The sequence below is a fragment of the Crotalus tigris genome, unplaced genomic scaffold (assembly GCF_016545835.1).
Source record: "Crotalus tigris isolate CLP2741 ecotype Arizona unplaced genomic scaffold, ASM1654583v1 scf7180000019328.220996217465:2438092, whole genome shotgun sequence".
Lineage (NCBI taxonomy): Eukaryota > Metazoa > Chordata > Lepidosauria > Squamata > Viperidae > Crotalus > Crotalus tigris.
The window spans coordinates 1,611,762-1,635,492 of record NW_024097488.1 but is presented as its reverse complement, the minus strand read 5'-3'; the positions used below and the strand labels follow the sequence as shown (position 1 = coordinate 1,635,492).

Below are 23,731 nucleotides of genomic sequence, written 5' to 3'. Positions count from 1 at the left end.
GAATTGTAATCTCTCTAACCTATCCCCAAACCTTAGCAAACACACGGTACCTCAAGCGCTATAAGGGACACAGAAAAAAATCCTATATAAATATTCTGATCACAATTTTAACACAAATATAGCAGTAATATAATTTGGTCCCATTTAAGTAAATAGTAACTGAAAATGCTAAAAATGTAAGATCCATAGAAAAAATATAAAAATTGACCTTTATTTAAACCATTTTCAACACCTATTTGAAATAGATTTTGCAGTCCTCCTAAAGAGGAATCTACTTTTTCCATGATAAAGTGGTTTTATTGAATTAGAGCTCAATTTTTACATTTATATAGCACTTCACTGCACATTGTCTTTAAAATTTATTTCATAGCAGTTATTTTACCTTGACTGGATAATTTTTGTTTTTATTTTGTTAAGAACTGATGTGGTGTACTAGTTGCAGATGCTGGATTAAGAATAAAAAAACCCAGATTCTAGACATCCCTTAAGTGTAGAAACCAGTTGTATGATCATGGGTTTGACTTGTTCTCTCAGACCAAATTAGCATCAGGTTCTGTTTGATAAAGTTCCTGCATTGATAGCTGTTGATAAGAACTAGGCAAACAAATGGTACTTTTTAAAAATCTGTTTCACTTTCAGAAGAGAAACATACAAATTAATTTTGAACCTAATTTTGCATAAACTCGATTACCTTATTTTACCCACAATATAAAAGCCACAGGACTATCAAAGGACATTTTTTCTCTGAGACCATTGTACATTTAAATTAATTTAGCAACAGAATAGGGTTCAGTGGAGGCAAACGCTGCTTTTCTGATTCTTTTATGTGGGAATTCAACATTCTCAATAGCATATGATTATATAAAGCTTCTAGTGAACGGGTTATCAACTGTGAAATTTCAGAAAAAGCTAGGAAGATAAATTATTTATACAGATAAGTATCACAGGGATATTTTTGGTAAGTGGGAGATATTTCCTTGGAGATATAAAGGGCACTACTAACAACATTTTGTTAATTTTGAAGATGGTAAAACCAAAAACTACCTAATGGGAAAAATCAGTAGGATTTTTTAATAGCATATTTATGTTTGTAGAATACTTTATAAGAAATATTTATTTTCAAATCATAATCCATGGGAACTAATGCAGAAACAGAATCTGAGAAGAGTGCAACAAAAAAATTTTGAAAATACAGAATGAATTCTTCTAGGTCAAATATAACCTTTCTAGTACAGTGATCTGTTTCCTTTACTTGCCTACTAGAATGCCTATTTGATAGGCCAAAGAAGGAAATGATAGCAACAGTCCTCTCCAGCAGCTTTCCAATAATTAATATTTGGGGGGGATATAGCTTACAAAAAGGATATAGCTGGCATTATTTACAGCCATTAGAAGATTTAACGATCATTAATATAACTAATCTCCTTTTATAGTTGGCAAGCATCTCATCCTGTGATAACTGCATAGTTTAAAATTATGTCCTACGTGAAGAATTGCTTTCTTTTACCTGCTTCAAATTATCAATGAAGTTACTCTTTTCCTGCACTTATTCCAACTGTACTACATCCTCTTATTAAATAATTGTAGCCAGAACTGTACAGAACTCTAAATATGGTCACATCACAGATTTGTCTAAACCAGTGTTTCTCAACCTTGACAATTTTAAGGCATGTGGACTTCAACTCCCAGAATTCCACGGCCAGCATTGCTGGCCGTGGAATCCTGGGAGTTGAAGTCCACATGCCTTAAAATTGTCAAGGTTGAGAAACACTGGACTCTAAACTATATTATTGGTAGTTTAATTTTCATTAATCTCTCGCACTGAATTCAATTTTTGTTATTTGACATATGTTTGTTTAATGGCTTCTCTAAATTGGCAGATAATTTGGTAAAACCACTCAAAATATGTTAAATTTTTCAAAAAAAATCTTTAAATTTTAATTTGAATATTATCACTATTTGTCTTAGATTTTCAGAGCCCTCTTCTGAAAATGGACTTTTTTGAAAAGAAACAAATGATAACTATTCAAGAAGATACAAAGAATACATTCAGCTTATCTGCAAACTTATTCTCTCTTAACATATTTTAAGTGCCTTATTCCTATCCATTTTCCATAAAATAGATTTAGTCTAAGATTCTTTTTCAGTTTTACTTCAGTGTTTCTTTGCTAAATAACTTCAGGCCCTGAGTTTAAGCCTATAAAAAAAGCTTTCTCAGTCTGATGTCCTCCACATTGGAGATCACAAATTGCAAAAATTACAACTAAGTTGGAATTGTTGTTAGAAATATACACTGGGCGACCACTGGGGAAATTATCATTGGGAAACTAGCTCCTGGCACATGATATCCTTTGTAGTGACCTTGTTTCAATTTCAATTGATGATTAATATAAAATAAAAGGGATACTATTTACTTTTTCTTCACACAGATGTTCAACTCAGCTTCATATGTATTTACTTATCTTAACAGTTGGTCACCTCATGCTTGCACAATTTAAATTTTAAAGATCTAAACCAGAATATCTACTTCTAAACACAGATTCTTTTTTAGTATGAAGTGAATACCATGCTGAATAATATGTACAAACAATAAACATTAGAAGCTCATAGACATGCTTTAAATGAAGATGGTCCAAAGTTTAATTCCTTGGCATCTTCAAGTAGAGCTGGAAGACCTTCTGGCTGAAATACTGGAGAAACACAAGGCTTATGCAGGTTGAATCAAGATGGGAGAAGCAAAATGCATGAAGTACTAACCATACCAATTATGCTAAGGGTGAAATGTATAACATCATTAATTTTCACATAGTAGTATAGATGAACAAAGTTAAGAGTGATTGAGACTGCTACAGGTTGTAGGAAAGACTATGAAGTTTTGGGTATTTTCCACCAATATATGCATCTATTCCTTAAAGGAAAATCCAAAAAACTTAAATTGTTCTACAAAAAGCTTTAGATATATCAGTATTTCATCAGAATTCACTGAAAAAAAATAACTTAGTGCAAAAGGAGAAATTTGTATTCTTCAATTATACAAAATATTTGTATTAAGGAGCTATGACTACTGGCCAATCAAGTTGTTCTTGCTCAGCTAGTTCTCCCATTTCATCCCAAGAAAATGTTGTAAAGAGATTTTTTTTCTGTTAAATCGTATCTGATTTTCAGAGATTGCCTGAATAAATCTCTGCAGTTTTCTTGGCAAGGTTTTTCAGAAGTGGTTTGTCGTTGACTTATTCCTAGGGCTGAGAGGCTGGCTTTGTGCCCAAGGCTGGATTAGAATGCACTTTCCTGGTTTCTAATCTGATGCTTTAGATAACTACTATATCAATACTAAATGGAATGTACAGAATATACATGTAAGAATTAAGGAAGCTACTGTTTCAAGTCTTATTATGTCCTATCTTACTGTCCCTGATTACTATAGATGGCAATGGAAGAGAGACAGGAGCTTAATTTTAAAGGGACATTAAAGGACAATTTCTCATTCATCCTAACGTACCAAAAATGGATACTTTGGTTTATGGAATCTAGTTTAATTTTTACCAGATTTCCAAGATCCACAAACTTGTTTGTTTTCTATGGCATAGACTTATGCCCATAGGATTGTTTTTGATACCAAAACTGAATGGAGTTTGGGCTTTCCATTCTAATATTCTCTCCCAAATGTCTCTTCTTTATTTCAGTAGCGTAATCATATTTCAGTCGCCAAATTATTAGTTAATCAAAGGTATACTATTAAATTCCATCCAGAGTTATTGAGAGTCAGGCAGCATATACATTTAATTGCTATTATTAAATATTATTCTAGCTCTCCTCCATACACTAGCAAAAGAACAGCGCAGTTATCCTATAAGTATCACAATCCCAGTTCACATTTGCTCCCTCACTTTCCCCTTTCCCTGCCCCTTAATTCTGTTCAGAATGTGACAGCAGGATTACATAAGGTGTACAATCCCTGTGCCTATCATTGATTTAGCGTGATAAAAGGAAACCTCTTCTGTCAATATCTGATGGGTTTTTAAATACTTATCAAGTTCTGGGTGCAGCCTAGCTGGGCAATTTCAAAATTGGCACATAGGGCATATAATCAAAAGAAAATCTCTGGGTATTAGAATCAGAAAAATATTCCTTTTCTTTCTAATATTAAAACAACCTAGAAAGATGCATTTGAACTCTATTTTTCATGTACTTTTGCATCTTAAGAAAAAAAGACAGGACTCCTCATGAGCCATTTCCACTTCTAAAATGGGTCAGTTCGTCCCCATGAGACTCCAGGTTACAAAAGCTAAGCTTCTCAGTAGTCACATGTCTCTACAAGATTAAGAAACTGTCTTTTGAATGACACGATTTCAATGCCACAGGTAGAAACGATCACCATAAGAAACGGAGCTTCGCATTGACTCACATAAATGAATAGTGAATCTTGATTTCAGACTCTTTTAAAAATTCCTAAGAGGACAGTACAGTAGATAAAACGCATGGGATTTACAAATGCTAAAACGAGCGAAAAGCCCTATTCCTGGAATACTTTTATCTTTCAATCTCAACCTTCTCTTCCTGGTAGTCATTTTGAACAGTTTCTCCAACCAGAAACACAGGGGACCATTCACGTTCGTCCCCCCGCCCCCTTTTATTTCATTCAGGCCCAGTCACCCACTTCCATCGCTTCAGACCGGCCTTCCCTCCGTACCAACCACTCCGTTCCCAAAGAAGGGCTCTCTTCAACAATCATCAGCGCCAGGATTTGGAGGGGGGGGCACCATAATTCACCCTCCCCAACCTCCTCCGTCCCCGGCTCTCTCCCCTTCAATCTCACACTCACCATCCTCTACGCGGCCCTCGGTTACCATGGGCAACTGCGGCATGCGCGTGCGCACTGCATCCCTCTTACGTAGAACGTTCGTCCCGGGTGCTCTCTGGGCGGTCGAAAGCGAAGGAGGGGCTTGATTCAAGAAACACCGCCCACTGGCTTCTTCTGTTTTTTTTAAAGCACGTTCTGTTCACAGCGCATGCGGTTTAAACCAAGGAGGGATCAGCACATTCTTTCTTAGGTTAAGAGTCTTTGGATTGGTTGCGAAGGGCCACGCGTCCCAACTATTAGGGGGCGGAGAGATTAAGAAAAAAAAATTAGTGAACACCCATGTGCTTTCAAAGGAAAGGTGTGTGTCTTGCCGAGTGGTGCTTGGCGAGTTACAGGTAGGCGTTGCGCTAGAAAGACCCTGCGAAATAAGTGCTGTCTTTCAACCTGACAAGGGAAGAGGGAATGCAGGGGATGAGAAGCGACACAATAGGCTCACTTCTGGCATTAGTGGAAAAGGGGCTTCAGGGTTTTCTGATAGTTTAGGAGTGAAAGAATGGCCCGAGGCACGGGTGGAAATATCAAGAGGGAATCCAGGGTCCTTCTCAGCAGAAAAATATGATGGTCACCCAAACTCCAGGTTGACTTCATATTTCTGCTTTAAGTAAATTCATTGGTATCTACAGATACCAAAGCGATTAACACCCATTTCTGGTAACTCGGTGTTGGGTGGGACTGCAGCAACCCAGATTCCCAGAACTCGAGGACATAAACTTAGGAAATTGCTTCCAGTCACTTAGGTTCAGCTATTATAAAAGCTGGAGGGGGGAATGAAATATTGCTGATTTACGGCTCTAAAGGTAAATTGCTAAACAAGAAACCATTTCAAATGGGAAAGATGTAAAATCAAGCCAGACCTTGAGTGGTAAATGATTCATGCTGGTATTGCTTTGAAGATAAATCTCAAAGTGATGTGAAGGTTTTGAACACAAGCAATGGCCTGCCTACTATATATTTCAGCAGATCAAGCTATCCTGTTTTTTTGCCTTCATAATTACATTCATTCTCTGAATACAGCAGGTTTATACAGCTGTGATAGTTAATAAGTATGTATATTAATGCTAAAAAAACCACAGCTTTACTTATAGCCTGCATTTGTTCCACAAAGATAGCATACATCAGGTCCCCAAATCCTTTTTCATCTAAAGGAGAATGTTTGTAGCTCAAGGTTGAAATGATAGGTCCTTGGTGCTCTCCAAACTTGGTTGTTTTCTTGAAGAGGTTTCTGCTAGCACTGATGATGTTACCTAGTTTGGGTAATGAAATCTGCAAGAAAACAACCAAGCTCAGAAAGTACCAAGGATCCCTTTTTCATCTGGATATTTACCAGACTTCTTTAAACTTCAGCAAATTACTGTATTATATGTTCTCACATCGTGCATGAATTATGAATGTTAACTTGTGTAGAACAAAGTAGTGAATTGACTTCTTTCTCATCTACTAAAATTTCATTTCAATGAAATATCCTCCTCATGTATTGTAACTGGGGTAATGGAGACTGATCAAACTGTCACAGAATGTCTGATCTTTCAAGAAATTAAATATTTTGCAGCTCAGCAACAAGAAAAATAAAAAAAGTTGTCTGATTGGCTAAAGATGTATAATTTTTTCCAGGAGAAATATTAGAAAATTGAAACAAACCTGAAAAAGAAAAGAATAAGGCAACATAGATTTTTTTAAAATGGGGTCATAAAAAAAGAGTAGATGCAGTAATTTAACATCCCTCATTCTGTATCATTTATTAATTTAAATTGTTTCAATAATCTTACATGTGCATACGTTTTAAAAAAGTACTCAAAATTGTGAATGAGTGTGTAAAATACCACTAGTCCAATGCAGATTGTTTCAAAACATCAATCTTATTTTTTCCACTGTGAAAATGGATTATTCTGTGTGCATTTTTTAAAATCCATTTACCAATCTTTAGAAAGATCTCTCATTCTAGGGTTACTGAGTTTACCATTAGGTGTCAGTATATCAAGTTTTGAGATCAGCTTTGCTCTATATTTTTGTTGACTTTCTCAGTTTTAGTTTAAGGATGGTGACACAAAATATTCTTTTGCAAGGATGAAGCTGATTGTTTTTTGCAATGTACAAGGCTAGCTGTTTGCAGTTAGTCAGGCAGAGCCAACTCAAAACTTGGCAGGGGAGGGGACTGCAGGAGAATCTGTTACTTGACTGAATCCTGGTCTTTGCTTTGGACAAGGTGGGGACCAAAGTTGTTTCTCCATTTTTTTTTTCACTTTTCTCCCCCTCTCATTAAAAGCAATGAGATTATGAGAGAAACTTGCTGCTGCCGTCAGTTGGGAGCATGTTCTGTTGGGAGTTTAAATAGTTGGGATTTTGGATCAATTTAAGACCACCCCTGAACATTGGGCAAAGAATTGAAGATTTCTCAGCAGCATTAGAATATTACCCAAGAAAACAGTCTTAAGTGAACATGTCAAATATACCAGGAAAAATCAAATCAATGATCCTTTTAGTACAGCTAATCTCATCTGATTTCAATATCATTATGAAAAATAGTGTAGAAGTTGTAGAATAATTATGCTGTCAGGGAAAAAAAACAGAATATGCATAACTTCATATGTGGCCAGATACAAACTGGATACACCTATTGAGCTGTGGTTTGAGTTATTACACTTTGTTGTTAGTTGGATACATACAAGATATAAAGCCATAAATCATGGTTTATAAACCAGAATTGTTGAGCTTTCACAAAATAGTAAGCCAAAATTATACAAACTTCACAATGGCTTAGAGGAGTGTGTGAATCAAAACAAAGAAACCTAAATAGAAAAGATTGCAGACAGTTTTTAGAATGTATATATTTAAATATCTTAAATATAATAAGTCATTCTTTATCCATCTCCATTCTGGCAGCCTGTTTAGGATCAGTTGGACGGGACTACAAGTATTAGAAGCCAAATATTTTTAAAAATGGCCAAACAAGAGTAGGATGATATGTGGGATTATTCAGTGCTCCAGGTTTGATTCAGAAGAAATATTCAAGAATGTGTGAGAGATCCTGCTTGTGACTCATTAAAGCAGGTGGATCTTTTTTGTATCATTGTGCATTGTTGCCAAGGGTTTATGTTTATATTTCCTTCCATCTGCAATACCTCTTCCTAATCAGATCCAAAACATCATATTTCCAGTGCATAATATTTAAATGAGACTGAAGTATGGTATATAGTATGTTACATCTGGGGAGTAAATACTGTATATTCCCACTCAGTGCACCCAGTTGTACAGTAATGTTGACTGTGGCTTTTCTGTTGCAGAATGAAACCTGTTTCCTTTGACTTTTGCTTGAGGTGACTTAGCAATAGATTCAATGACATATATAAGTCCAGGCAAACCTTTCAGGAAAATTGCCTATTTGTTTATGCTACTAAATGTGTGTTTTATTTCTTAAATAAATATGAGAACTATTTCTCTCTGAGATATTGTTCCTGGCATGAAAAGGAAGAATGATTTTAAGATTGTCAGAAACTCTTGGTATTTTACATGCTGACATCCACAAATAGAAGGACTTAGTTGTTCTAGAGTTCAAACCTGTGTGAAAAGCCAAACGGGGTAAAATTTTACATTTTGTCAGGGCAGATTCATTGATCAAATTCCAAGAAGGAATTGAGGTTTATAAGCAGATTTTGTATGTATTTTCAGATCCCTCAAAATATCTTGATCCTTGTCATAAATTAACCACCATTGCTGACAATCTACCTTTGACTAACTAGAATTTCTCTTTGGCACTTCACCAGGTTCTGTTCATATTCTCAAGCACCATCCTTAGTTTGTCGTCTGGATTCAAAATAATATACAGGCTATAAAAACATAGTTGTTGTGTTCTTATAACATATTGCGCCTAAACCAAATTATGGTTTAAAATCATGTTAGGGTCCACACAACACTGAGCCATAAACTATCTAATTGCCATTTAGCTTTACGTAATATATTGAGAAAACCTAGTCAATGTATGGTAAGTTCACATTTGTGGGAATTATTGAATCTGGAGAAAGATTTGCTCAGCCTTATAGACAGGAGATCTGCTGCAGTTGGTGATGCAAACTGTATAGATTTTAATATTTTAGTTCTCAGTTCCATATACAAATTGGTTACCAATCTATGTATAGTATCCAAATATAAGCTTGCAGTGAGGAGATCCTTTCTGTTTTGTGATATTCCAACTTATTTTACATATTTAAATATGATATAATTAAATAATTATGTCTGTCATTGTTTTAATTTCTTGTCTCTAAAAATAATCATTGCTTGTTTCCTTTCTGCTCTCAGTGTCTAGCCCCTCTTTCTGTCAGTTTTCAGTCTTGTGGTCAAAGTCCTTTATATTTAGGTTGATTTTTGGAGCTCTGTGCTGGTAGTTTTAGTTATCTACTTAAGAGAGCATGCTGTCCATTAACAAAAGGAGTTGAATATTTACTTAATAGTCAAGGGCATTTAGTTCTGTTTTGCCCCAGTCTTTTGAGATCTAATTATTTTGTAACAAAAAACTAACTTGTACGCTTGCTGAGTAAGATAACTTAAAGTGCCTGTAAAAAGTTTTGCACATTTTTACTATGATTAAAAATCTTATTAAAAATTATATTCTGGTTGAAGAAGGGGTTTTTTTTCATTTTCTGTTGTCCTGATTCTCAACACAATGACACACTAAAGAACTCAGAACTTTCACACAAATATAGTATAGACCAGTGGTTCTTAACCTTTTTGAATGAATCGCCCCCTTGAGCCAATGAGGAAGTTGACATCGCCCCCCTCCCCTAACATAACCTCTCAATCACAACGTAGGAAATAATTCTTCAATTTATGCAAACACTTGTTTTATTTTCTTTAAAATTGTCTTCAGGACATATTGATGCAAATAATTTATTTCCAATCTTTTTCCCATATGTCAACTGTGTGAAAAATTTTGGTGCCACCCGTCACTTTATTCCCAAACTTCGTGATACATATATTTCATTATTATCTTATTTATTCAAGACACTTAAATGTAATGACCACTTTGAAAACAAAATTCAATTGCAAGAAAGTGAAATGCCCGAAAAGAAAAACAGTAATATTTAATGATTAAATTACAAGTAAAATTTAAGATGCAAAAAGAAATATAAAAAGGGTAGAGATTGCTCTGCAACGCGCATGAAGATAAGCAATGTGTATTCATATATGTACGGCGTTCTGTATTGAAGCTAGCTGGAGGAACATTTGAAAACACAATTCAATCCACTAATAGCGAGCAATCTGATGTTTTTGTATGACAGATATACAGCGATTCACTGTATGAAAAAGTCTCAAAAGTGTCCCCAAAACTTCTCGCTCCCATATCGCCCCCTTTTTGTTCCTTCGCACCCACATCGCCCCTTTTTGTTCCACTGCCCCCCTGAAAAATGAAATCGCCCCCTGGGGGGCAATATCGCCCAGGTTAAGAACCACTGGTATAGACTATTGTAAATGCTGCACTTCGTTTTAAGTGAAATTTTTGCTTTTTCACAACAGTAAAATGAACTTTGGCTTACAAATCTTTTCCACATTCTTGACATTGCAGCTGCTCTTGATATTACTCTTCCAACCATGTCAAAAACAAAATCAGCATGTTCTGCCCAATGTTCTTTTTGTGTTTTCTTGATTGCATGGAGTAACTTGTGGTTAAGATGTTGAATCAGAGTAAAATATGACCTTATTTTTCACCTGAGCATAGCACTCTAAATCCTTTTATTACTTGTTATCAAAACTGTTTTGTATGGCAAGTCTGTTATTCCCATATATTAACTTGTTCCAACTTGGTCTCTTCTTGACAAGCAACACATTTTGCAGCCAAAGTGATGTCAATCCAATATAGCAGGGGGGCACCAGACTGAATGAAGTGTTATACACAATAAAATAAAAGTAACTTTTGTCAAGGTTCATTCAAGTGTTCATTAGAGAATAAGAGCAGAACAAAAACTGTTCATTTTATCTGTTTATTCATCTGTGCTTCAAAGACAGTTCTGCTGGTAATAAACAATATAAAAAACTATATTGTCTCAAATTGCTTTGTAAATTTAATAGAAAAACATCTAATAAACATTTCAGTGGTGGCTTTTCACACATCATGGTTCAGAATGTTTGAACTATTAAATTGTATTCCATGTTAGCAAATATTTTAACTAAAATTGCAGGTTTATATCAAATGTGTCAATAAATCAATGAAATAAAATTTTTCTCATGGCTGTAATTCAGGACTGCTTATGTAATTCTAAACAGAATAATCCTATTTCTTAATATATTACATTGTAACGAACAGCCAAAAATTTTCCAATGTACATAAGGAGTATAGGACTACTGTATATACATACAGTAAAGAAACATTTTTTTTTATTTGAACATGACTTTTAGTATCTTCATGGACATGTCCTCATACTTTTAATCACAACAGTTGAGGTGATTTGCATTGCTTTTACCCCATGCAGGCTTTTTCCCCCCTTCCCATATAGTTGAAGCCCTGGTAGTTTTCCACAGTGTCTTGCTTATTTGTGAATCCTGCCTTTGTGATTTATAAACTGTGGTTTAGCAATATAAGTGAAATAGTGCTTCGTTCACAGCCTAGTAAGCTTATTGCTGCAGACAATTTTAAAATAATTTTGCCAGTCTTGAATGCCTTCGTCTGGAGAAAAGCTTAAACATTTTGCATGTTGATTTTTATTATTAAAACTTAGTCTTGAGAAGTTCCTCTGTTTTAAGAATCCCCTTGCATCAATATTTTAATTATTTTTAGCTTGTTTTTCCTTTAAAACAAACAAAAAAGATATGATTGAAACAACATAAGCAAATCTGTCTCTGTCTCTCTCTCTGTTAAAAGTTCTTTATCTTCATCCCGGTTATGACAAAATAGAGGTGAGGTTTTTTAGACTTAAATAGTGACCTTTTAGAATTGTGCAGATGCAAAATTGTGAAAGACTTTTCTTTTTTTATAATCAGTTGTTTCCAATAATGGCATATTTGGGGGATGCACATAGAATTGGAATATCTATACAATTTAAAAAAGTAGTGTTAGATAATTAGTATATTTTCAGCAATGCTTCATCTTTAAAACGGCTTCACAGTCCAAAGGTGCATTGGACTTGACTATAGAAACATTATTTACATAGCACTGAAGGTGTTAGGGTAAATATATTAATCAGAATCAACCTTCCCCATTCTTTGAAATCATTTGGAAAAGCCATAACAATAAAATGTAATTGTTAACCAAAACTAAAACCCCAGTAAAAGACAATAAAAATATTACAATATGTTTTAATGAATACATTACATTAAAAAGCTTTTTAAAATGAAGAAATGGCAATAATTATTAAAATTTTGGCAGAACATTATAATTTTCATCTGTCAACTTCACTGAGCAAGTCAGCCCAGTCTCTCTGGGGAAAAAAGTTCCTAAACTCAAGCCTTCTTCTGCAAAAGCCTAATCACAAATAATATGATATATCTGTTTTTGGCAAAATGTGTTGTTTGAATCCACATTACAGGCAAAATAGCCACTCTGATGCTTGTTCAGCAAACTGTACTTGCAAAAACTGTAGGTTTTTAGAATTTTAAGTCTAATTATAACTGAAAATTTCTTCCCTCAAAGCATGAATCTCTAGAATATGGGACATAAAAGCTGACCTTCAGTGCATAATGCAGGTTCTGGCAGATATATATGTTTTCAAAATAAGCTGGTCCAAGATGTACAGGTATGAACAAGCAACTCAGAAAAATTTGGAAATAAATTTGAATTCACTGAAGATATTTCAAGACTCATTGTAACATGCATACGAGGTTGCTCCTTGTATTAGTTGTTACTTCTAAATATTTTTCAGGTCCAACCCACATCCAGCATGTTACAGTAATCTACTGTAGAGGAAGGGATGAGTCATTAGGATATTAGCACAAGTAGATTGGGGAAAAATGGAGATTATATCAGTACCTAAAACATTAAGCATTACTGCCATTGTCTAAATCTACATAACAATTTGGAGCTGAAAGAAAACATTCTTAGTTTGCTGCATTTAGGATTTTTAAGATTTCAGAGAATGGATGTGGGATGCATTACTGAATGTCTGCTGAGGACACCAACCAGTAACAGTCTGCTTATAGGCCTGTTGGATGATATTTATGGTCTGTTTTAACACTGACCTAATTTTAAGGCTGAATGTTGACTTTATTTTAAGAGAATGTACATGCAGCATTTCTTAGGAATGTGTAGCAATTATCTTAGCAGAGACTGGGTTGCAGTTTTCATTTGTACTAAGTAGCCATCATGGTGAAAACAGACCAATAAAAATCTCCTCCATTTTCGTGGATAGTATTTTTCAGTGGCTGAATTTATACCATGTGATCCAGTTAATACCAAAGTTCATAATTTGAACAAACATAAGCTAGTAATTAGCTTTTCCACATAATTTCCAACCATTTCAGAAGCATCTTTATCAAATTGCAATATTTCAAATGTCCATGAAATAGAGATGTTTATGTGAATTATCCATCTTTGGGCCATGATCTAATCTTGGCTTATCCATCAAGCTTACACCTGATGGGATCTTGTTATCTACCGGTTGGTGCAAAAGATAGCTCTTTTAGATTTTCTAGAGTCCTTGTGTCCATCATCACTGAAACTAAATTCCTAGGTAATCATTTATTTTTTATTTTATTGCTTTTTAAATTAGTGACAAAAAAAACAAAAATAAAAATAGATACATTATTAAAGAAATAAACACATAGAATTTTGTAAAAAAAAGAAAAAGTACAACAAAGAAAGAATGAAATAAATACATCATGTAAACAGTAAATTCTATATATAGTTATTTAATGCAATTATTATTCAAGTATATACATAAACATATATATATATGTTTCTAACATAGTGTTAGAATAGATAGTATAGTATAACTCATGTTTTTTAACCTATTGTGTTTTGTAAAAATGAGTCTCATATTTTATTATATTTTTCTATACAATATCTATGAGTCTCATCCACTCATTGCTCGCAAGTGCAATCAGGTCTTCAATCCATTGAGTGAAAAGTGTCATATTTATCTTTCCAATGCTGTAATATGGCCAGGGTGGGCGTGGGCAGCTCAACTTCATTCGTGTCGGGGGGCACCTGTGATGGCCCGGGCGGGGCTGGGGGGGGTATCCATTGTCTTCAGCCGAGGAAAGTGAGACCAGGGCAAGCACTATACCCTTGTCCACCAGAGGAGCCTTGCTGTCCCTCTCAGGCCATGCATAGGGCCCCCGGTGATGCAGGCTGCCTGGAGCCCTGGGCAGTGGAGGGCAAGCATCCAGTCCAGCCTTTTCCCAAGGGAGCACCCGGCTGTACTTACCTCCTCCTCAAGGCTGCTGCTGATTAGCTTGCTCTCCTTGGCCAAGTTGTTCATGGTGTGTGCGGGACAGGGCAAAATGTGTGGGTCAGAGGAAGGCCCTCTCCCTGCAAGGAGACTCAGCTTTGTAACCAAAGTATCCTCAGCGATAGTATGGGAGACCACCAGGAGAGGTCAGGAGGAGGGGATGGCAAAAGGGCAGCAGGGCTGCTCGTGGCCAAATGCTAAGGCAGGACTTCCCTCAGACTCTTCCTCCCTCTCATTATAATCTTTCTTCCTCCCTCCCTCCCTCCCTCCCTCCCTCCCTCCCTCCCTTCCTTCTCATCTCTTTCCTTCCTCTGCGCTCAGGAAGGGGTGATGGGAGGGTGAGAGATTGCCAGCGCAGCCATTGTCCATGCTGCCAGCCCTTGCTATCCCATGCAGATGGGCGGAAGCAGTCCTGGTGAAAAGGAAGCCTCATAGCTGTGAGGCTAGTCATTGAGTGGACCATGGAGGTGCTGGTGGGAGGGGGAGTGGCGCTGATCTACAACCTGGTTGCATCCATCAAAGCCAGAACGTGTTCAGCCTTAGATCCACAGGGCAGCCCTGGAACCAGCGAGGAGCCACCCCGCCACCTCTGCCTCATGCCCTGGGTGTGCGCACAGGAGACAGCCAGCGCCAGCATCCTAAATAAAGTCATCCTGTGGGGCAAGACAGCCAGCAGGGATGCCAGACTCCGCTTGCGTGCACACCCAGAGGTTGGGGCAGGGGCTGCCCCGTGGACCTAAGGCTGAGCATGTTCTGGCTTTGATGGATGCAACCAGGTTGTAGATCAGTGCCCAGTTGGTCTGGGCCAGGCTGAGGTGCTGCAGGCCGGTCCTTCGCTGTTTCCAGAGCAGGTCCTCAGGCCAGACGGAACCACATGGCGGGCCGGATCTGGCCTGCGAGCCTCGTGTTTGACATGTCTGACATAGATGTTACTCTGCTACAGCCTCTCTCCTGTATCTCTTTGAGACTTATTTTCAGCAATTCTTTCTGCAGTAGAGGGTCCAAGCGAGATTAAATATCACTAGGCTTAATAGATTCATTTTTGTAGTACGTCTAGAATGGTGAGCATTTGTATATATCTGTTTCTATATAACATACTATTAGAACATTTTGCCTTATGACTGAAAGTTCATTCTCCTAAAATGTTATTTTATTCATTGTATTGACACCTTGTAATGAAAAGTAACACCCATGTCCATAGCTAGCGATATCTGTACCATAGCTTATACTTTGGCCACTCAACCAACCCATCAGATTTGCAACGAACCTGGGCATGCTGAAATGTATCCATATTTGATTTCTGCACCAGAATAATAAGCCCTGGTTTTCCTACATGTAAATCCAACTATTGGCAATATACCAGATCGGTGGAATTTAAATGCATTGATATCTATGGTAAAACATCTATATTGATGCTATTTCTCTGTGTAATAGATTCCAAAAATCGCTAAATGCTGGGTATGAATTATGAAATTGTGTATGAAATTGTGATTGAATGTTGGCTATGCATAGTATATAGAACTGGTTCATTTGTTCTGGACAAGTGGCAAGCCTTATAAAGATTTTTGTGTGCTCTGAATAAAATTATACAGTTGGAGAGTGCAACAACTGAATTCACCAGCTGTTTTTTGCTGCCTTCGTCTGTTTGACTTAGCCAGCAAAATTCTCATTTTCTCTCCACACAAATCTGTGGGGAAAAGAACTGATAAATAAATAGGACAAAATGCTAACAGCAGGTACATTTTACCTTTGTCTACAACCTTTAAAAATAATTCACAGTTTCTGGGTGACAGCTTGGCAAAAAAGCAGAGAGCTACAGTGTTGACTTATAACTTGTCGTTTCTTCTCTACTCCCTTTGCAGTGAACAATGGCAAGTATTGCCAAGTTTAATATTGATGCCCCTCGCTGGGACCAGAATACCTTTATGGGGCGTGTAAAACACTTTTTCAACATCACAGATCCACGGACACTGCCAGTTTCAGAGCAAACGTTGGATTCAGCGAAAACAATTGTAGAGAGCTGCAGGTAGTCAACTGGGAGGTGCTGGATAATGTCAATCAAATTTGGAACTTTTGTAAAAATCTAAGAATTGCCTCTTTTCAAATGTATCAATAAAACTAATAGATACTAATCAGACCTGTGATGACAGTCGCAAAGACAAATTTGGCCCAATACTGGGAAACACTTTACTGACAATATCAGACTGGGAAACCAACTTTGCAAATACACAGCAATTGCAAAATGAATACTATACATCCAGAACAGAAGTTTGGCTTGTTGTGTAACGTATTATATAAATTCAGTCAAATGTAGATGCTTACAGCACCCTTTTTAAAGGGGAAATAATTGAGATAAAAACTGTAATTAGAAGCAATTCCAATGTTTATAAATATTTTGATGCAACCAATCATGTACAATAGAAGTGAATTTAGAACTTAATGTTTTTACTAATTTTTCTCATTTTGAAATTATTTTATTTTTATTTATTTGAAAGGTGTTTTTTTTCAATGTTTTTCTGTTATCTATTGCCCTTTTTCATTTTCTTTCCCCTCATGTGATTATGTGCATTTATTTGTGGAACTTTAACAAACAGCCATGATATCAAATTGCCTTGAGGCAAGTTGGGTGGCAAATAAAAAACAGACAGACAGACAGATAATTAAAAATAAAATAATGTATTATTATTAAAGTCATCTTTGCAGTTGGGCGGTGATAATTCTTAAATGCATACTCAAACCTATTTTGAGAACCAGATTTTTCACAAAAGGAAACCCTTCATAACAAAAGGATTTCTGTTCCTGGGTCTTATTACTAGAAAATTAAATCTATATACATTGAAATCCCATGCTCTTATAAATTGAAATGCAAGGCAGAATAGTGCCTAATATCGTACAAACAGGGCCAGCCCTACTACTAGACAGAGTAAAACAGCTGCTTCAACCACCTGATCTGGTGCTATTGGAAGATTTAGTCATCCAAAAAGGTATTATTGTTGGTTTGTTTCTATTAATTGTGTGACATTTATATTTTGTGCCTTCAGTATCAAAGTTTCTTTTCTTACATCCAGCTCCACATTGCAAGCTGCATTTAGCTGCTTTGACATACAACAAATTTGAATGTTGTTAAGACCCCAACCTGCACTCACACTTGTTTCAAGAGAGGGCTTCTCCTGCAGCTCTACCACACAATTTTTCGGAGGCATGCGCTGTGTATTGAAATTATTAAGATATATAAAGCTAAGAAGATATTTCTTTTTTGCGCCTCTAGGGCAGGTTCGGTACCCCCTGGAACCAGTGAGGAACAGCTTTTCTATGCCAAAAAGCTATATGACTCAGCTTTCCATCCTGACTCAGGGGAAAAAATGAATTTAATAGGGAGGATGTCATTTCAAGTCCCTGGAGGAATGGCTATCACAGGCTGCATGCTACAGTTTTACAGGTAAGAAGAGGCATTTTTTCTGAGGTCCACTGCTCTCTTTTTTCCTTCATACCTTACCCAGTTATTTCACAGACACTGCTCTGTGCAGTATTCATGGACATTCCTTGTTATCCTTATCCTACACTGTTGCATTAACGCTGAAATTCAAGCAACTACTGTATATTTTTTTAAAAAAAATTCCAAGTAGTTGACATTTATGGTGATGAAGAAAGGCTTGTGAGATAGTTTAATGATAAACTGCATGTCAAAGTAAGGGGGGGGATCCCAAATTGAGATAAACAGTTTGTACTTTGTGCAGATTAAATTTGGGGAGTAGGGGGAGAAAAATTAATAAGACTAGTTATATACTAACCCTAGTCCAGGATGCTTTAATATGGATTCCTGCACTTAGCAGGGGCTTGGTCTTGATGGCATGACTAGGGCTTTCTATTTCATGTTTCTGTGATGTATCTGTTTATTAGTGAAACAATTGACATATCTGTATCCAAAATAATACCAGTGGGGAGAAACATGCCAAGCAAGTTTCTTTTAAAAGAAACCAACATAGTTTCTTTTTTAGCTTCTTAGTGAAATAAACTAGAAACCATGGATGCAAAGACAATAAGCCGTGTATGACTTAGCAGCATGCATAAACTATGACTGTGTGTATGTAGTGAATTGTTCTTCCAATACCTTAGAGTAGAGGTATATCGAGTCTCCAACCCCCTGTCCATGGACCAGTACCGGACCGTGGCATGCCAGTCACCAGGCCGCAGAAACAAGCAAAGCCCCATCTGCAAAATGTAGGTAGCACACAAAACCACGCCCCCTCTGGTCCGCAGAAAAACCTCTCTCCACGGAACCGGTCCCTCGTGCCCAAAAGGTGGGGACTTCTGAATTATATAACCTGAGATCCCAGGTCTTCACACTGTCTGGAAGCCTGATGTGTCTATTCTTCCTAAAAACAGGGCCAACTGAATTTTTTAATTTGTCAGGAGAGAAAAATTATTAAGTATAAAGGACATAATCTAATCAATTATTTTATTTTATTTTAATTTAACTTTCATTTAAATGTTTCCTTCTTCCTTTGGCATGGTCTGCCTAACATTCAAAATGTAGTTACTATGCAACTTAAAAGTTATGTTTGGTCCTTATGCCCTCAAAGCATACCCCCTCTTGTTTTCAAACATTAAAATATTCACTCCAAAAGAATTAAAAAATAAGGCAAACAATTCTATTTCACAAAACAAGTTGTGGATTTGTCTAACAATCTATTAGCAGCTGTTTAGGAGGTATGTAGCCAACTTTGATCCCCCAAAACTAAGCAAAGTTGGACTTAAATGGCAGACCACAAGGCAATGTCAAGGCTATAGGCCAGAAAATGGCATTGCTAAACCACTTAATTGTTGCTGAGACTACTATATATCTTAGAATACCAACTCTATGTAGTGGCTTTGTTATGATAAAGAATTGCAAAGGCTAAAAATTATACAGGAAGTTAATATGATAAATGAAATGTTGAGTCCAAAACATAAGATGTTAAGAAATGTTTCTATGGTTTGCAGCAATCACTGGAAGTGGATCTTAAGCATGTGTTGTAAAAATAAATTATATTGGTGTAAATGGGTCCTGTGATGTAGGATTATGAGTTGTTTGGGGCTTCTGCATAGCTTTTCAACTAGGACACTGACACAATCTACTTAGTCTCACAAAGTGGAGCCAGAGTTTGTTTCTCAGTATATCCAGTGGCCTATATAACATAAGCTAATCAAGCTTATATTCCTCATACTGGCTAGGTTTGCCCAACCTGCTTGGCCACAAATTGCCAGTTTTTAGTCTTGCATGTTATGAGAATCCAATTTTATCTTAATGAGCAGCTATGTTGAGGATTATCTAGATAATTTTGAATTAAATTTGATATTATAAGCCGTTATTGGCCTAGCTAGTTTAAAATCAGAATATCTGTAGAACTTCCCAGCTACTGTAGTCTGCTTCTGAGGTTTACTTTTGGTCTTTCTGGCAATGGCTTTCAGGAAGGTTGTTATTATTAGTTGCAAAGTCGTGTCCAACCCATCGCGACCCCATGGACAATGTTCCTCCAGGCCTTCCTGTCCTCTACCATCTTCTGGAATCCATTTAAGCTCACGCCTACTGCTTCAGTGACTCCATCCAGCCACCTCATTCTCTGGCGTCCCCTTCTTCTATTGCCCTCAATCTTTCCCAGCATTAGGCTCTTCTCCAGTGAGTCCTTCCTTCTCATTAGATGCCAAAGTACTTGAGTTTCACCTTCAGGATCTGGCCTTCTAAGGAGCAGTCAGGGTTGATCTCCTCTAGGACTGACCGGTCTGATCGTCTTGCAGTCCAGGGGACTCGCAGGTGTCTTCTCCAGCACCATAGTTCAAAGGCCTCAATTCTTTTGTGCTCAGCATTTCTTATGGTCCAACTTTCACAGCCATACATTGCAACTGGCCATGACTATATGTACTTTTGTTGGCAGGGTGATGTCTCTGCTTTTTAGTATGCTGTCTAGATTTGCCATAGCTTTCCTCCCCAGGAGCAAGCATCTTTTAATTTCTTGGCTGCAGTCCCCATCTGTGGTGATCTTGGAGCCAAGGAAGATAAAATCTGTCGCCTATTTAGTATTGAGGTCCTTAGGATCAGCATTTCAAGTACATTGCCTGATTCTCATTGCTCACTTTCAGGTGAGCACCAAATATTGCTATATTTAGATGTAATATTAGCAGCTTCCTCTGAATGTTCCTTTGTTATTCTTTTTCTTCAGCTATTTTTTTATCTTTACTAATACGGAACTTTTTGCTTTGTTTACCTAGGATTCTTTCAGCTGCTTTAACTGCATTTTAATAGAAAATTTGTGATTACGATGTAGGATTTTTAATAAAATATTTTATAATAATAATAAAATCAGTGTCTTATCATGGCTAATACATGGCTGCAGAAGAGAGATAACATTGGTTCTATTGCATTCAGCTGTCTGGAAGATACACATACCTGCTCAGATGTTTGGACCTATGTTTACTTTTTTTCTTAACAGAACAGTTCCAGCTGTGGTGTTTTGGCAGTGGGTAAATCAGTCTTTTAACGCCATTGTGAATTACACCAACCGGAATGCAGCTAGCCCCATCTCGGTCAAGTAAGTGTTTCTTCTGGATTACCTGATAGCATAGAGTTTTCATCCATTTCTCCTTATGATCCTATTAGCTGACTTTGCTTTAGCTTTGATCTATAGCACTCTCTGGAATCATTGCTATGAGGAGATATTTTCTTGAAATGTAGATAGTGTGGGTATATGGTCAAGTTTTGCTAGCCATTGTACTTTATCATTTGGATGCATAGTATTTGCAGAGCTGACTTCAGGGAATAAAAAATGGTTGACTGTTGGAAAGAGACAATCGAGATAGATCTAGTTTTGCCGCTCCTGTATGTAGCTTTCATGGTTTATTCAACTCAGAGCTTTATTTCTGAGTATCAGCTGGTGTGGGGTAAATGTGGGATGGGACCTGAAATATAAAGGATTTTATCCTCAGCCCAATGCAATTACCTGTGGCTTGTTGTATCAGAAACAGTCTGGCATAGCTGCTCACAAACACATTTATTCCTTTTAAGAAAATTAGTCCTGAAGGGCAATGCCAGATTCCTCTTGATTTTCAACTATCATAGGCTAACCTGGCTTTTTTCTTAACATTGTCTACTTTGACTTAATGGTCATTCTTTATTTCCTGTGTGTGTCACAGAACCAGATATGTAAAACATATGTATGTCTTTATATCCCAGATCTTTCATGAGAAGCTGCAAGTGCATATAGAAAATTTTTTTTCACAAAGCTCATTCTTGTTTAAGGAAAAGAGCGTAAATAAGGGCTGTGATTAAATTTGCATTTTAAAATGCATGTGAATGATAGGATCCTTTATTACACAACTGCAGTTTTAAAATGACTAATGCCACAACTCTTATTATTTTACATCCCTTTTGGATAATTCAGGCAAATTGGAGTGGCTTATTTCACCGCTACCAGCACTGCCTTGGCAACTGCCGTGGGACTCAATCTTTACACTAAGGTACAACTCTAAAATGCTACTAATTTTAACCACAAGAGGGCAGCAGGCCCAAGGATGAGACAAGGCATCCCTGGCCTCTTCCTGTAGGAGCTTAGACCTGTAAGGAGCATAATTGTTTTCTTCAAAAGCCCTGAGTCTTCTAGTGTGGAGGAGTGGAATATCTTCTATCTTTAAAGTTTTTTGTTTTTTTTTACTTTGGACTGTAAAATATATGCTTTCTTTCTTCCTCACTTCACCACTGCAAAGATTGTAAGCACATTGCGCTTTTTAGACTAAGGGCCACCCTTCTCGTTTGAATGGCATGCCAGGGATTAGACTCAAGGATAGTAACAATCTTGAAAAGACATCTAAATTTAATTTTATTTAACTTGCATTTTCACTGGATTTAATTAAACTAAACACAGTTAAAGTTTTTTCGGATGCATGTACCACTTTTCTCCTGTATATTTTGAAAAAAAAAAAAACCCACACAGTTTGTTGGGGACTTTTATTGATGGGGTTCTGGAAGACTAAACCATGACCTTGAGGAGAGGCATGGATTCTTGTATCCTTGGAACTGCAGGTTGCACACTTTCGTTCTAAGAGACAAATTTAATGTGGGATTAGGAGAATTTATGTCAATGCAATAGAAGCCTGTTGCCCAGGGCCTCCATAGTACTGCTACTTAGTTCTTTTTACCTTTTCCTGTAAAGTTTATTCCTCTCCTTATTGCTTTATCTTTCTCCATACAGAGAGCACCATCCCTTGTGGCACGTTGGGTCCCATTTGCAGCAGTAGCTGCTGCCAACTGTGTGAATATCCCCTTGATGAGGCAACAGTAAGTCTCTTGATGAAATCCCAGGAGAAAAATAACATGATGAAGGAGAGGTTTTCTTGAACATCATGCACAGAAGTCAGCTTTAGTTTACCATGAGTGACTCCTTTAATATAAGAATAAAAGCACTGTGGGAATGGGGATAGCTGTATTTTGTCCTTGATCAACAACAACTTGATCAGTCTTATAGCTGCTTTTCAAAATTACCACTGATAGCAGAAACAGGTAGCCAGATAACTATTTTTTACAAAGAGAAATTATTCCATTACCTTCATAAAATCATTTGCATCTCTATCATTGGTCATTACAGTCTCCATATCAGTCACTAATTTGAGGCCATTAAAATCATTAACTGGCCAAATGTGGGTCATTAAAATCAAAGCAAGGGTTGCATGTGCTAAAGCAAAAAAAGGATTCACGTTGCCTCTAGTCCAGCTAATAAGCACGCACCCAATATCCTCACAGTCTACACCAGGAACCAATACTCTTGTATGGAGAAGATGGAATTTTTTTAAAAAAATATTAGAATACTACCTTACACTCATTGCTTGACTTGACAAGGATAATTAATGACCTGATAATCCAGTCAAAAATAGCATCTATGCAACTCTCCCTATTTTCTCTATATTCATTTATTTCCTGAGAGAAGGAAATAAATTTGAAAGTTTTATAATCTGACTACCAATCTGTAGTACAGTATCTCTGCTCCATCCTGGCTAGCTGTTGCACCTTCCTCTTGCAAGCTGAATTAGATTTACCAACTTCATATACTGTATGTGCATAGTATATATCAATAAAATCAACCAACTAAACATTTAAGCCACATTCTAGGCACAAAAATAGGCACACTTTTATTATGCCTATGTGCCTAAAATAGCAGATTAAGCTAGATGATAAATACAGTTCTATTATCATTTTAACCTGTCTCCAAAATCTTTTTTTGACACAAAAGCAGACTTTAGATGTCTGTGTCATCTTGTCCTCTTTGCTTCCTATTTCCTTTTTTTCCATTTTTATCCCTCTTTTCAATTTGTAACTTGATTTTATCACTACTTTTATTCTTCTTGCCTTTTGGCTCCCTTACCTCACCAGCCTAGAAGGATCAAAGTAGTAAATTAAATATTTCTCTGTCCTCAGTGACACCAACCCCAATTGGGCCACTATTTATTTTTTCCCCACCAAAGCCAC

The 23,731-nt window shown here is 36.8% G+C and overlaps 2 protein-coding genes across 4 annotated transcripts in view; one reads left to right on the top strand and one right to left on the bottom strand.

The window, feature by feature from the left end:
• The window catches only part of ARL3 (ADP ribosylation factor like GTPase 3), a 31,134-nt gene extending 26,185 nt beyond the window's left edge, over nucleotides 1–4,949 (bottom strand). Inside the window, exon 1 of one of the 3 annotated variants that reach the window (XM_039361692.1) lies at nucleotides 4,823–4,949. In XM_039361692.1, coding sequence (XP_039217626.1) covers nucleotides 4,823–4,825 — 3 coding nt within the window. In that variant the 5' untranslated portion in view covers nucleotides 4,826–4,949. Of the gene's footprint in view, nucleotides 1–4,657; nucleotides 4,780–4,822 lie in introns of those variants that run through there. The other 2 variants (XM_039361688.1, XM_039361689.1) reach the window with 2 other exon arrangements.
• A 134-nt stretch (nucleotides 4,950–5,083) lies between these two features.
• The window catches only part of SFXN2 (sideroflexin 2), a 34,621-nt gene continuing 15,973 nt past the window's right edge, over nucleotides 5,084–23,731 (top strand). The window contains exons 1-6 of the mRNA XM_039361707.1: nucleotides 5,084–5,196; nucleotides 16,098–16,261; nucleotides 17,504–17,674; nucleotides 20,706–20,804; nucleotides 21,654–21,729; nucleotides 22,461–22,546. Coding sequence (XP_039217641.1) covers nucleotides 16,104–16,261; nucleotides 17,504–17,674; nucleotides 20,706–20,804; nucleotides 21,654–21,729; nucleotides 22,461–22,546 — 590 coding nt within the window. The 5' untranslated portion in view covers nucleotides 5,084–5,196; nucleotides 16,098–16,103. The remainder of the gene's footprint in view (nucleotides 5,197–16,097; nucleotides 16,262–17,503; nucleotides 17,675–20,705; nucleotides 20,805–21,653; nucleotides 21,730–22,460; nucleotides 22,547–23,731) is intronic.